The following is a 16116-nucleotide window of genomic DNA, read 5'->3' on the forward strand; positions in this document are numbered from 1 at the left end:
TTGAGACAAACTGTTTCACGTCCGGATCAGTTTTTACCATCTCCTGCCAATCATGTTCCCAAATGACATTCATTTTTAATCGATGCACAGTTTCCAACGACTGAAGCTTTTCGACGGTTTTGTCATAAATTTCACCAAAAGTGATTTTTCTCAGAGGACATATGGATGACTGTAAGAAACATTTTGGACAGCCGTGGAAAAAACAACCCATATACTCAAACCCTTGTTCGACGCCTGAAATCACAGCATATCCGTCGAGATAAAAATCTCCCACTTTATACTCCCCCAAAGGCGTTAAAGCGTGTTGAATGTCTACATTTTGACTGTGTGAAACCCACTCCAACCACACGATGCTTGAACTTGAAAATGGTTTTTGTTGCGGTCGATAACCGAGCGGACAAGGAATGGCCAATGTGTCTGGTTTTAGGAATTTTGATCTAAACACGCGCATGCAAGCTGAAGCGATCGTGACAGATTTCAGCGGGTCAATACCTGTTTCATTAAAAAACTCCTCTCTGAAAATACCGCATGCTTTACGCAGAATTTCCACATCGTTTCTACAATAAAACACGGCCTCCTTTCTGAAATCAAACAGCTGCTGTTTAGACACATCGGTGTACCATTCTAAAAATATTTTTTTATGCTCCGGAGACATTTGTTCAAACCCATAATGGCTGACATCTGGGTAAGGTCCTTTATAATTCAGATGTTCAAGCGATGAAAATCTGTGAGGAAAATAACCTTTAGTTTTATCTGTAAAGCCCAAAGCAGCTGGAAGGTTGGCTAATTTCATCATGAGAAAACTTAAGGAATCAATGAATCTCAACCCGAAATCTGGATCGTGAAAACTCAGGATTTTACAGCCTTGCATGAGTATATTTTTGGGAACAATTTTTAATTGACACATAGCGCTCAGAATTATATAAGCATCAAATCCACGCGCATTGTGTGCAACAAATGTATAATTGCTGAATTTAGGACGACGCATCTGCATAATAAAATCTTTAATGCAATCTAAACCAAATTTCTCCCAAACGTCGCCTGAATCGGATTTTGCACAGATTAAAAAAGGTGTATGCACACCGTTCTGATCCGTAAACGTTTCAGTGTCGTAATAAATAACCTTTTCCGTTAAACCGTCATCTTTTTTTTCAAGCTGAATAAAACAGCGATGATCGTCCGTGACCACCGACTGTTTGCAAACGATGCATTTGGTCGCTGAGCAAACGTGCTGTGAACCATTTCCACCCATGGCGATGTAATAAGTTTGTTTACAAATGGTGCATTTTTTAAACATTTCGCAAGGAGAAACTAACCTGTTTGCTTGAGGCCTGAAAACAGGTGTTTTGTGAGTTTGAAAACATATTACATTTTGGCATATTCGATTACAATCAGAACATGTGATGAGAGACGTTTCTGTTCGTTTGCATAAATCGGTATTACACACGCGACAGAACCATTTACAGTGATGTCCGTTTATGTTATTATAAGCGGAAAAGCACCATGAACAAAAATATTTGGCTCCTAAGAAACCTTTAATATTTTTTATGCCGTAATAATGTTGATTGAGTAGCAAAATGAACAACGGATTTGTTCGATCGCTAAAATCTGTTTCAAATTTAGAAATGATTCTGTCGGATCTGTAAAAAATGATTATTTTTCTTTGAACAATATTTTCAAATCGAATCACGTCGCTAAATGAAACGATTGATTGCTCCTGAAGCCCTGCCTGTTGATGAATATTTTTAGCCACATTCATTAATTCTGTATCTCTCGCTGAGGGATTTAACAGGCCGGCTATGCTTAGCGCAAAACACAACGGCTGATTGGCCTCTGGAGGACAAATGAGATGGTTTCGTTTTTTATTGACTAATTCGTGATCCAGAATGGTTTCGATTTTTCGTTTCCCACCGCCGGACGGATTATTTATCACTTGCAGTCTGAAATTAAATTCGTTGTCAGCCTCTAATGCTTCATTTGATTGGACTAACAGATCCAGTAAATACTGAAGCTGATTTAACATATTTGATCCGTCATAATTAAAATTAACATGGTGTGTCGTGTGTAAAGTATTAATTTCAAACTGGACTCTATCGTTGGGACGCGCGATCTGGCTTCCTCTTTCAGCAAACCTGTTTAATATTTCCATCAGATTAATATAAAACTCGGCTGGGTCGTTGATTGCTTGAAAAGACACTCTCTCTCTAATTTCACGCTGGTTAAAAGCTGCGTTTACGCTCCCTCCGATCTGCCGGTGTTCTATTTGTCTCAATATTTCGTTTATTGCTTCTGATGAAGGCTCATCTGAATTTGCTAGAATTTGATCGATCTCGTTTACGCGCTGCTGGTGTTCTATTTGTCTCAAAATTTCGTTTATTGCTTCTGATGAAGGCGAATCTGAATTTGCTAGAATTTGATCGACCTCGTTTACGTGCTGCTGGTGTTCTATTTGTCTCAATATTTCGTTTATTGCTTCTGATGAAGGCGAATCTGAATTTGCTAGAATTTGATCGACCTCGTTTGAAACGGCTTGGGATGCTAAGATCTCACTATCTGAAGCTAATTCATCTACTTCACTCAGTCCGCTTAAATCAAACCAGTCATTTAACACCAAATTATCGGCCTCATCTGAGGGATTTTGGCTGGCTAAAATTCGATCTAACAAATCTACATTTAATTCACCATCTACTTCAATCAAATCTGAAAGGTCGTCAAACCAATTTTCACTCATGATACAAAAGACATTAATAACCTACTAAAAATGAAGAAAAAATCTGCGTCCTCCTTTTACAGAGCCAGCACTTGTTGGACCACTTCGACCAGGCCTGAGTTGACCTGCAGCAATAAGTAGGCCATTTTCATCCTGTTTAATCTCTGAAGTGGTGAAAGACGGATGTTTTTCTTTTTCTTCAGTCGTTTTTCTGATGAAAAAAATAAATAAAAATAAATAAAATGAACGAGCTTTTAATAAATTATATATAAAATTTAACTTACTCTGTACAGGTGCAGGAGGTGGTGCGTTCTCTTCCTCTTCATCTGAAAGGATAAAAACATCTTTTTTTACTTCAAATTTAATATACTATGCGGAGCTTTTTGTGAAACAGCTTACCGGCTGGCTGCTCAGGACCACGTTCAGCGGTTTCAGAGTCGCTGTCGGATTGTTCTGAAAGAATAAAAATAATGAAAAAATATGAACGAATCATCTTTGAAGTAAATAACCACCTTTTTATAAATCTCTTACCCTGTGCAGGAGAAGGGGGAGGAGGAGGAGGAGGAGGAGATGGAGGAGGTGTGGGCGGAGATATTGAAGCGGCAGTCGAATGTTGTTCTGAAAGGATAAAAAAACAACGGTAAATGTGTACGAGTCATCTTTGACTTATTAATCAGTTGTTTTTTTTATCGTTACCATCCGTCCGCGCATGAGAAGGGGCTGGAGGTGGTGGGGGCTGAGATATTGGGGGTGCGTAGGCCGTCGGACGTTGCTCTGAAGAATAAAAACGATAAATATGAACGACACATCTCTGACTTATTAATCGCTATTTTGTAATCACTTACCAGCTTCGAGGATCGTCTGCGGCGTGACGGTCCTGTAACGAACAGCTTTCACGCTCGCATTCCCGTGTGATCTGACGGTATGGCTGGGCTGATACGAATGTAAGACGGTTCGGCTGGTGGATGGAGGCGTGGTTGGGTAAAAGTTATCACTTCCGGGGTAAGGTTGAACCCCCTCCTTTTCTGTAAAATGAGATATTTCTCAGTTGAAGAAAAGAACGTTACGTATATATTTATAAAATCCACTCACTCAGATTCTCGACCGCGCGATTAATTTTAGACAAATCATCCAGGGGGACCGGTACCGGAGTTTTACAAGTTAATTCCTCAATAGGAATTTCTTCCCACTCGCCGTCCGATATGACAATAGCGTCTGAAAATAAAGATGTTAAACCAGAAAGAGAAAAAAAAAAGATTTGCGTCTTGAGTTAAAAACTTACCCGTCATCTTAGCTTGTTACACCTCAAATCACGACTCCGAAAATGCGCTTTTACATTTTATACAGCTGTTTAAAAAAATCATGAATAGAAAACGGTTGCGATTGGTCGAAAAAAAAATGTTTATAAACAATACAGAGTCATTTGCTTTGTTGTATAGGTAGACAAATGTATGAATGGTTGTTTAGAGTTGTGTGTGTGTGTGTGTGTGTGTGTGTGTGTGTGTGTGTGTGTGTGTGTGTGTGTGTGTGTGTGTGTGTGTGTGTGTGTGTGTGTGTGTGTGTGTGTGCTCGTATCCATTGCTTCGTCAAAACTCCCTGGAGCAGAAATAAAAAAACCTTTACGATCCAAAAAATAATACCGGACATTTCTTCCTGAAATCTCATCATGTCTCAATTCGAACGTTGTTTTTAGCAGAGGAAGGCTATATTCAAAACACGTATCCATCGCTTCTTCTTCTTATTCTTATTCTTTGCTCATGTTTTGGTTAAAATGTAGCAGCTCTTTCACTCGTGTGTAAATCCGTTTACGGCATGCATGTGCCTTAGTTTAACTATTCTGGGAGGTATGTCATTAAAGGTTTGACCAGAGGTACGTCTGCTCTGAGACTTTACTAATCCACCCCTCCCAAAAAACAAACCTCATAAACAGCTTTTTATTTATTTCAGCTGTTATAGGTCCTACAAAATGGATCAAATCTTTTCTCTGAGGCAGGAAGCAATGTGTGTGTGTGTGTGTGTGTGTGTGTGTGTGTGTGTGTGTGTGTGTGTGTGTGTGTGTGTGTGTGTGTGTGTGTGTGTGTGTGTGTGTGTGTGTGTGTGTGTGTGTGTGTGTGTGTGTGTGTGTGTGACAGTGAAAACAAAATGTGACACTAAAGGCAGGAGGCGATGGTTAAGCTTTCACCTAAATAGCTCTTTGAAACAATAGCAAGTCATTTGCTTTGTGAGTATCACCGTGCCAACTTGTTTAGAATGAACCAGAACTTTGTTTTTAAAACTTTCCCGCCACTCTTTCAATTCAGCCCACCTGCAAAAAAAAGTAAGTAATTTGCTTTTTGTGTGTTGTTTCTGTGACGATTTGGTTCAGCCAGATCTTTGTTTTAAAACTTACCGCCACCTGCAGAACAAAAAGGAAGTAATTTGCTTTGTCAGAAGTCGCTGGCCGTGCAAAATTGTTTAGAATGAACTTTAAGAAAGCTCAAAAGATCTTAAAAAGCATCACGCTGAGGTAAGGATCAACTTTTGTTCTTATAGGCTTGAGTATGCAGGCTGGTTTACAACAGGACCTTAAATGGTTTAGGATGGTAAACCATTGCTTTTGTGAAGTGATAGAAATGTTTGAATGGTTTAGTCAAAGACAAATGTTTGAATGTAATCCCTTTACTTCTTAGAGAAGTGTGTGTGTGTGTGTGTGTGTGTGTGTGTGTGTGTGTGTGTGTGTGTGTGTGTGTGTGTGTGTGTGTGTGTGTGTGTGTGTGTGTGTGTGTGTGTGTGTGTGTGTGTGTGCTTACAACCATTAATTTGATGTGCTGCTGGACAGAGAGTTTTACACAATAGTTTTAGTTCTGGTCAAAAAGTGTCAGTGAGCTGCATGTAAATAACACATTTAAACACAAAGTTTAAGACTGAACATACGAAATCCAACGTGAACATCTCAAAGAGAGTAATAATGACATAGACAAATGTGTCACTCTGAAGAGTTTGTGTGTGTTCAGCAAAAGGCTGCAAAAGTTCATGCATTGACTTCAGCTTCTGCCACTCACTCAAGAGCTAGCAGACCATACCATCTTGTCTGCTACTACAAAAACAGATTCTTTAACTTTGAGGAAACGTACAACCATTTCATTCACGCTGAGGTAAGGATCAACTTTTGTTCTTATAGGCTTGAGAATGCATGGTGGTTTACAACAGGACCATAAATGGTTTAGGATGGTAAACCATTGCTTTTGTGAAGTGATAGAAATGTTTGAATGTAATCCTTTTACTTCTTAGAGAAGTGTGTGTGTGTGTGTGTGTGTGTGTGTGTGTGTGTGTGTGTGTGTGTATGTGTGTGTGTGTGTGTGTGTGTGTGTGTGTGTGTGTGTGTGTGTGTGTGTGTGTGTGTGTGTGTGTGTGTGTGTGTGTGTGTGTGTGTGTGTGTGTGCTTACAGCCATTAATTTGATGTGCTGCTAGACAGAGAGTTTTACACAATAGTTTTAGTTCTGGTCAAAAAGTGTCAGTGAGCTGCATGTAAATAACACATTTAAACACAAAGTTTAAGACTGAACATACGAAATCCAACGTGAACATCTCAAAGAGAGTATTAATGACATAGACAAATGTGTCACTCTGAAGAGTTTGTGTGTGTTCAGCAAAAGGCTGCAAAAGTTCATGCATTGACTTCAGCTTCTGCCACTCACTCAAGAGCTAGCAGACCATACCATCTTGTCTGCTACTACAAAAACAGATTCTTTAACTTTGAGGAAACGTACAACCATTTCATAGGTACTTGACAGTGTGTGGGGCTGTCATTCACAACAGTTAGGCCGCACTCATCCACTGTCAGTGAGCCATGTCTGTAGGCACCTCTTCAGCGTGGCCTGGTGCTTCATTCAGCTCCTCGTGGTTCATCATTTTTTCTTAGAGCTCGGCTTTTCACCATTCGGACAGATCTGAGCTTTTAAAGAGTTAAACACAATAGGATTACACTCAGAAGGGAGGGGCTGTGGGAACCGATGGGCTATCACAAAAAAGAAACCACACACCATTACACACATTAGCCTATGACGTGGGATATCATGGACGCTCAACAATACGCCATTGATGATGCGGCGTGGGGGGTCTAGACCATCTGGACACGTTCAACAATACGCCATTGATGATGCGGCGTGGGGGGTCTAAACCATCTGGACAATTAACAATACACATGTCCATTTGATTAATGATACGGAAGGGGGGGCAAAGATTGAACAATACACCTGTCCATTTGATTAATGATAGGAAGGGGGGGCAAGGTCAAGGGTCAAATGAACAATAGGAATGAAAGGTCAAAGAACAATAGACCTGTCAAAATGTTTGACGAAAGGTGTCTTATAATACTCTCTTACAGGTCCGTATCCACAGTAACTCAAAACACATTTGCTCTGACGCACAACAAGTTTGCTTTGGGAAGAGAAGTGGTTTTGTTAAGTTAGTCAGTTCGAGAGAGAGAACGAAAGAGAGAAGAAGTGTGGAACCAACGCCACGGGGAAAGGAGCCCTGCTGGCTCTTTTCTCCCTCCATGCTAAGTCTGTCAAGCCAGACAGAATAGCTGAAATGCAACCAGCTAACGCAGACTCGTCCCAGAGTCTTTTGGTTTCTGAGTTAATTTAAACTTGAGAAAGCGCATCTGCCGAACGCTTCAGCAACGTGTACCGAGGTCAACTCTGGACTGGACCGTCGCACACCTTTGTCTCCTCTGCCAGCCAAGGTGTGACCTGGATAAACATCCTCCGAGGTCCGGATCTAAACGGGGGTCCTGAGTACGGTGAGGCAGAACACAATAGATAGCGTTCTGATGCTGGTTTTCTAATAAGAACTAAAGTTTAATTCAAAACATCATTTTTCACTCAGATTCACCTTTTCTCTCCCTGAAGCAATCTCAGACACCTGCATGCACGCATTCATAATTATATCATCCTCAATCTTAGCACATCCAACACAAGGTCTATTTGTGCAAGCTTAGAATATCAACTGTTAAAGATTGTCCAACAAGGTTGCCAATGTTGATTGATTTCCTGTGATTGTCATTTCAAATCGTTAGTTTAAATTGAAGAATTAAAACTCTTAAAAGTTAAACTTGTCATTGAACTGAAACACAGACAAACGGATATGATCGATGAAAACAACCTTTGAGTCTTCTTATCTCTAAATTTGGTTATTAATTTGTAAAAATTAATATTCCAGATTATTATGTAGAATGGTTTATCTTTCATAAAAGAGCCAACAACCATTACGCTACACTGTTTTATTCCGTTTTAGTAGCCATTAGCACTGTGCATTGTTGTGTGCGTCAGTGACATTCGGTCTACGAGGAAATCGTGCAATGACAAAGGTTCCGCCGTGCTTGAAATGCAAGCTGCGATTAAATGCGTTAATTTTTTTAACGCGTTATTTTTTTCTAATTAATTAATCGTAATTAACGCGTTAAAGTTCCGGCCCTAATTTTATGTGTTTTATATGTTTTATATGTTTTATATGTTTTATATGTCCCCTTCTCTGCCAGTCTTTAAGAATCACCTAAAAACACACCTCCTCCGCTTGGCGTTTCCAGAACATGTTTGATTATGGCCCTCTTTTATGTTGAATCCATTCCACAGTTTTCATTGGGACACTCAATCCATCCACTCAATCCAATTGTGTTTCACACATTTGTATTTTACCGGAATGTTTCATCTATCTTGTTATTTCCATTTTGTATTTTGTAATTTGAATTTCTTTTATTGTTGATTTATTCAGTATAATTACTTACAACTGTACCATGTTCAGCGCTTTGGGCTTCCTGACAGGGTTGCGGAAGGCGCTTTATAAATAAAGCTTTGATTGATTGATTTGATTATGTGTTTTATATGTTTTATATGTTTTACGTGTTTTATGTGCTTTATATGTTCTATATGCTTCATGTGTTTTATAAGTTTTATATGTTTTATGTGTTTTATGTTTCATATGTCATAAAACATGTAAAACACATATAACATATATAACACATTAAAACACATAAAAACATGTAAAACACATAAAGCATATAAAACACATAAAACATATAAAACACACAAAACACATAAGTGTTTTGTGTTTTTATTTGTTTTATGTGTTTTATATGTTTTATGTGTTTTATGAGTTTTATATGTTTTATGAGTTTTATATGTTTTATACGGCCTCATGGAGGGGGCCATCGACTAGCACACTGCTGCTAACCACTAAAACATTCTCCCTCTCCTGTTAATAACTTTTTGCTTTCTTTGACGTTGGATGTGCTACTACTAGTTTATCCGTTTAATTATAGATCCACTAGGATAAATACAATAAAGTTTATCTCTCACCAAATAGAATATTTACTTAGACATCACAATATAACTATAGACACATTACTTGTGTGTGTGTGTGTGTGTGTGTGTGTGTGTGTGTGTGTGTGTGTGTGTGTGTGTGTGTGTGTGTGTGTGTGTGTGTGTGTGTGTGTGTGTGTGTGTGTGTGTGCCTGCTCTGTCTTCTCCATCCCCAGTGAGTCGTGGAGGATGGCTGCTTATACTGAGCCAGGATTCTCTGGAGGTTTCTTCCTGTTAAAAAGGAGTTTTCCTCTCCACTGTCGCTGCATGCTTGCTTAGTATGAGGATTGCTGTATAGTCACTGACACTAGTCAGTGACTTGATGCAATTTGCTGGGTTCCTTATATAGGAAACATAATTTCTGATTGGCTTAATGAACTGACCTGAATTGGAATGTTTATTATGTGAAGTGCCTTGAGACGACTCTTGTCGTGATTTGGCGCTTTATAAATAAACTTGAATTGAATTGAATCATCGTGAAGTTAAAGAAATGACAAGAGCCGGACAGGAAGTGACACGTGGAACAGCAAGGTGCATTTGGTTTATTTAGAAATAAAACCTGTGTTGCATTTATTTTTTATGGCTTTAGTTTTATAATTAATTACGGAAATGTCAGTTCAGTGTGTGATGGCTCAGGCTGATTATGTCCGTTCCTAGTCACGTGGTTCTCATGTGGGAGCAGGAATGGAGATCGGAACACGAACTGTAGTCAGTGTGGACGCGGTCTGTCTGGAAGCGCCTCTGTAGCAGTCAGTGTGAAACAGCCCCGGGACTGTAGAGGGCGCTGTGTAAATACATTTACCATTTTCTATGACACAGATTCATTATCTTTAGCTTTTCTCTCATCATTTGTGAGTTGTGTTTCTAAGTTTATAAACTCTTGAAACTTAATGTAACTTTTGCTTTTCAGGTTTAGCCTAAAGGAAATCACCAGTTTCATCTTTTAATAAATATCTGAAACAAATGATACGAGTTTTGTTTTTCAATTAGCAACTGGAGGTTTATTTTGTGCTTCTTGTCCAAACAGCTTTCCAAGAATATTCAGAATTCCTGGAATGAGAAGGAAAGTGTCTTCAAAAACAAGAAAAGGAAAACCAGCTGCCTCAAAAATACAAACCAGACAAGTATAAAAGTCTTAAAAGTGCTAAAAAACTACTGAAAGACACAAATTAAAGGATGACGGGTGGAAAACTTGCTGAATTGTCAACATAAAAATGTTTCAACTGCAGAAACTGAAGCAGTTTAGTGATGCTGTTGGGGTAAATGTGTGTGGAGCGGTTCCTCAGCTTATGGTGACCCGAGCTGCGACTCCCGGTGGGGCCGGGCGACTCGTGGGGCCTTTCTTCAGCGGTGGATCTGAGTGATGTAGCACCGAAAAGCTCGCTCCTCCTCGTCATGATGACCTGCGTGTCGGACGGCTACTCTCATGTAAAACAGGTATTTACATTATGATACACACAGCAGGGCGTGATGCCGGAGCAGCTTTCAAACACCAACACCCACACCTGTGTGTGTGTGTGTGTGTGTGTGTGTGTGTGTGTGTGTGTGTGTGTGTGTGTGTGTGTGTGTGTGTGTGTGTGTGTGTGTGTGTGTGTGTGTGTGTGTGTGTGTGTGTGTGTGTGTGTGTGTGTGTGTGTGTGTGTGTGTGTGTGTGTGTGTGTGTGTGTGTGGTCCAGCAGGGGGAACACTTCACCACACAGGTATTAGATGAAACTCAGCAGCACACAGACAGGGATTTTCCACTATGAACTCAAACCTGCATCCTAAGAAGGAGGAGAGCAGACGGAATCAGCAGAACCGTTCTCGAACCTTTGGTGTACAACTAAACAGACAGCTGCAGCGTGAGTCGTGAAAGTCACTGAAGGTGAAAATTTCCTCCGGCTGGAGTCGACGTAAAAAGGCTTCCCAGATGAAAACAGCTACATCTAAATATCAGCCCCTGAGATGTGTTCTGTTGGACCCTACAGCCTTCAAGTCCACTTTAAGTGCAGCCATCTTGGAGAGAAACAGAAACTCCTGAAGACCCTGCTCTTCAGAGAGCATCTTCTTAACTAGCACCCTCCCTGCACCCGTCCCTCCTCTCTACTGTCCACTCCTTGTTCCCTCCTCTCCATGACTGATGTCAAGTTGTTGTTGTTGTTGTTGTTGTTAGCCTCAATGGCAACATGCCGATTATCACTTGTAAGTCCTTTGGACAAAAGCATCTGCTAAATACATAAACATAAACATCCTGCCCTGCTTTGGTTCACTAGAAACGGTCCATTAGGTTGCATTTTTCTAAGTTTTCTAAATTTTACTCCAGACTTCATATTGATGATCACAAATCTGAGCTGATCACCATGACATGTGGGGTCCTCCAAGGCTGAGTTTTAGGACCACTGCTCTTCAGTCTCTACATGCTAACCCTAACCCTACCGTACGGACCCGAATACAGGACGAGGTCTTCTTCTCTGACAATAATTTTAAAATGTGAAGCCATCTTATAATCAGGGTCTAAGCGTCCACACATGCTGACGCTAGTCTGGGGTCATTACACATCCGTAACAGCAGAGGGCGCCCGGCTGGACGTTCTCAACAGGAGAAAAAGATGGAGACAAGAGGTTCGGAGCAGAGTGGACTGAAAGTGGGGCTGCCAAGGCAGAGTTATGTAAAATTTAAGGTGACGGGGGTCAATTCAGCAGCGGCGTCAAACATTGCATACATGGATGCCCTGGATGGCAGTGAGGATGACGTTGTGGGAGGAGCCTGCAGATGTGTCGATCTGATGGTCCACCCTGCAGCAGCATGAGTGACAGCGAGGCAAGCGTCTGAATAAAAGCCTCATTTGGTTTTTGAGTTCACATGTCAGCAAAGTTCTGATAGTCTGCATTAAAATAGTATTTCTGCTCAGTGTTTTGTTCTCAATTTACAATTTAATAGTTTCTTTAAAAAGTGATTTTTTTGTTTTCATGAAGATTGGTCTTGGGGGAGGGGCTCGTCCTATATTCGGGTCAACACGATAGTTTCTAATGAAATCAGTTCGTTTTAGGACGATTAGTTGGTGCTCCCGATGTTCTAGACAGAAGGAATGAATTTAAATTCATTTCAAATTATTGTTCGATTGTTTGTTTGAAAGTTGGTAATAAAGGTTTTTGAAGACAGCATCACAGCGACCGGCATCAGGACCACGCGCTCCAAGCCTTACTGCACACCTTCTCCAGGTGCTGCAGACCGCCGGGCGAGTGTTGGGACCGGGCCGTGAGTAAAGCCACCGTGGCTTCATATTCCTGATAAACCCGAGCCCAGAACTCCTCACGAACACGCTTCCTTCATTCACACACAGCACTGGTCCCCACCACAGCATCTAGACTGGAATAATGGATCACTGTCAGTGAAGGATGAGTGAGGTGAACTACGGAATAAAAAGCTCTGGTTCCTCAAATGTGAAATCCCGGCTTCAGTTTTCAACAGAAGAAGAAGATGCTCGGTCTGCTGTGTGGAGAGTTTTCTGTTTGGGAATGTTGACCACTGAGCATGATCCGATGTGTGTATCGCCCATGCCTACACGTGTGTGTGTGTGTGTATGGCTTTCTAAAGCAGTTTGGATCTCAGCAGCACTCGTTTCCTGCTGCAGGTTTCTGTGGTCCAACAGGGCAGAATCCCAGCAGAACACCTTCGAGCTTCAGAGTCGTGTTCTTCTGCCAGCTCATGTGTAACGTTGGCAAGAACGTCACGTTTCTCCTTCCAGAGGGTCAAAATGAGCTTCGTGTGCTGAAGAGGAAAGCCTGACCACATGTTCACAGTGCTCTGCTGGGCAAACAGAAAGTCCTGGTTGTTCTCCTGTCGGTTCCCCGCTGGTCGGGAGCACACCGAGGTCTAGACCTGCGTGGAATAGGAGCGATGCAGCAGGGTCTGACGACCCGATGGACGGGCAGCACAGCCGGGTGAGTGCTGCTCCGGCTGGCCTAGACTTAGCTGGAAATGGTGCGAGGTGGTATGACGGCATCGGGGGTGGCGGGGAACTGATAGGGCTGATGGTCATCTGATCTCAGAGAATGAAGATCCCAGTAGAGTCTGCAGGCAGAGAGAGGAGTGAGAAAGAGAGAGGACGGGGCGAGGTGGAGAGAAAAAGGATAATCCAGAGAGCGATGCACCAGGATGGAGGACAGGACTGAGTGCTGTCCAAACAGAAATAAGGCAGCAGATGACAGAGAGGCGTGACTCAGAGCTGGTTAGAATGGCGTGATGAAGGCGCTGTACGGTGGAGAAGAGGCAGAGGAGAGTGCAGGATGCTGGAGGGCAGAGTGAAGGATAAAGGACCAGATCAGGAGGAGAAAGGTGGTGGGAGACAGAGGAAAAGAAGCAATCAGGTGAGGACCAGACAGACTTGTAAAGACGGGCAACACCCTGTAGAGAATCTCAGTCTGAAGACCAGATCCAACATGAGCCTCCTGGTATCTGAGCTGAGACGTTTCCTTCGCCTTGACGGTTTAAAGCTTCGGTCTGACTACTTCCCACCGAACAGCTGACTCACCTGCAGCAGAAATCCCTCTAAACCTTCCATGTCTGGGAAACATAAACTCTGCAGAGGTCATTAGGGTTCACTCGGATGTCTCAGTCTGCACCAGGATGCAGGGGGTGGGGGGGTGCTCAGAGCATGCATGGCTGTTCTTTTATCTGTTTTTCAGGCTCAAAAGGGAGGGAAACAGTTTCAGCTACGAGACAAGGGGGTCATGTTGCTGTGCCCCCCCCCCCCCCCCCCCACACACACACACACACACACCCCGTCCCTTACCTGAGTGCCACTTAACTTTTCCAGTGGACTCTCCACACAGGGCAGCGCCACCATGGACACGCCCAGCATGGAGTCAGGACGCTGGGGTGGTATCAGGGCCGGACTGGGCTGGAACCGTCTGAAGTTGTTTATGACACAAGTCACCTGGAGCCCAAAGGTAGAGATGATGATGTCATGTCAACATGTCGATACCTGATGATGTGTAAATTCAGTCTGACGCAGGAAAAAGGCTCAGATGTCAGAGTCAGTCCAAACAGTTTTCCTGGAGGTGTGATTTTGTTCCTGGTGTTTCCTGCATGTTTGATGTGATCAGCGTGGCTAAAGTAGTTTTCATCTAAGGACTGTTTGCATTTGGAGATTGGATTCTTGGACCTCCACAATAACCAATCTGTCATGAGGATGTTTTAACCGTGATGATAGAAGGTCTAGAATGGTGCATCCAGTTGTCCTCGGAACTTGTTTTTCCGAGATGAGTTAACAGGAAATGAGTGGACTGTTGAATTTCAGGTCACCATTGTTGTCCAACATTATTTAAACATGGCAACTTTTACCTACAGTAAACATGTTTTACGCGTCCCTCCAAACAGCAGGAAGGTGTCATTTCCTCTGGCGTTAAAGCATGTTAGGACATGTTAGCATGTTAGGACATGTTAGGACATGTTAGCATGTTAGGACATGTTAGAACATGTTAGACATGTTAGAAGATGTTAGCCACCGATGTTAGCATGTTAGGACATGTTAGGACATGTTAGAACATGTTAGCATGTTAGGACATGTTAGAACATGTTAGGACATGTTAGCATGTTAGGACATGGTAGGTCATGTTAGAACATGTTAGCATGTTAGGACATGTTAGAACATGTTAGGACATGTTAGCATGTTAGGACATGTTAGAACATGTTAGGACATGTTAGCATGTTAGGACATGTTGGGTCATGTTAGAACATGTTAGGACATGTTAGAACATGTTGGCATGTTAGGACATGTTAGGTCATGTTAGAACATGTTAGCATGTTAGGACATGTTAGCATGTTAGAACATGTTAGCATGTTAGGACATGTTAGAACATGTTAGGACATGTTAGCATGTTAGGACATGTTGGGTCATGTTAGAACATGTTAGGAAATGTTAGAACATGTTGGCATGTTAGGACATGTTAGGTCATGTTAGAACATGTTAGCATGTTAGGACATGTTAGCATGTTAGGACATGTTAGGACATGTTAGCATGTTAGGACATGTTAGAACATGTTAGACATGTTAGAAGATGTTAGCCACCGATGTTAGCATGTTAGGACATGTTAGGTCATGTTAGAACATGTTAGCATGTTAGGACATGTTAGAACATGTTAGGACATGTTAGCATGTTAGGACATGGTAGGTCATGTTAGAACATGTTAGCACGTTAGGACATGTTGGAACATGTTAGGACATGTTAGCATGTTAGGACATGTTAGAACATGTTAGGACATGTTAGCATGTTAGGACATGTTAGGACATGTTAGTGTGTTAGGACATGTTGGCATGTTAGGACATGTTAGGTCATGTTAGAACATGTTAGCATGTTAGGACATGTTAGCATGTTAGAACATGTTAGCCTGTTAGGACATGTTAGAACATGTTAGGACATGTTAGCATGTTAGGACATGTTGGGTCATGTTAGAACATGTTAGGACATGTTAGAACATGTTGGCATGTTAGGACATGTTAGGTCATGTTAGAACATGTTAGCATGTTAGAACATGTTAGCATGTTAGGACATGTTAGCATGTTAGAACATGTTAGCATGTTAGAACATGTTAGCATGTTAGGACATGTTAGAACATGTTAGGACATGTTAGCATGTTAGGACATGTTGGGTCATGTTAGAACATGTTAGGACATGTTAGAACATGTTGGCATGTTAGGACATGTTAGGTCATGTTAGAACATGTTAGCATGTTAGGACATGTTAGCATGTTAGAACATGTTAGCATGTTAGGACATGTTAGAACATGTTAGGACATGTTAGCATGTTAGGACATGTTGGGTCATGTTAGAACATGTTAGGACATGTTAGAACATGTTGGCATGTTAGGACATGTTAGGTCATGTTAGAACATGTTAGCATGTTAGGACATGTTAGCATGTTAGAACATGTTAGCATGTTAGGACATGTTAGAACATGTTAGGACATGTTAGCATGTTAGGACATGTTGGGTCATGTTAGAACATGTTAGGACATGTTAGAACATGTTAGCATGTTAGGACATGTTAGAACATGTTAGGACATAATAGCATGTTAGAACATG

General features: G+C 41.6%; 1 protein-coding gene across 4 annotated transcripts in view; it reads right to left on the reverse strand.

The window, feature by feature from the left end:
• Positions 1-12937: 12937 nt before the first annotated feature.
• plppr2a (phospholipid phosphatase related 2a) overlaps positions 12938-16116 on the reverse strand; it is a 56757-nt gene continuing 53578 nt past the window's right edge. For 3 of the 4 annotated variants that reach the window (XM_070543085.1, XM_070543083.1, XM_070543084.1), the window contains 2 exons: positions 13827-13970; positions 13114-13323 (listed from right to left, as the gene is read on the reverse strand). In XM_070543085.1, the coding sequence (XP_070399186.1) occupies positions 13264-13323; positions 13827-13970 (204 nt within the window). In that variant the 3' untranslated portion in view covers positions 13114-13263. The other variant, XM_070543082.1, reaches the window with a different exon arrangement.

The sequence above is a fragment of the Nothobranchius furzeri genome, chromosome 12, assembly GCF_043380555.1.
Source record: "Nothobranchius furzeri strain GRZ-AD chromosome 12, NfurGRZ-RIMD1, whole genome shotgun sequence".
Classification (NCBI taxonomy): domain Eukaryota; kingdom Metazoa; phylum Chordata; class Actinopteri; order Cyprinodontiformes; family Nothobranchiidae; genus Nothobranchius; species Nothobranchius furzeri.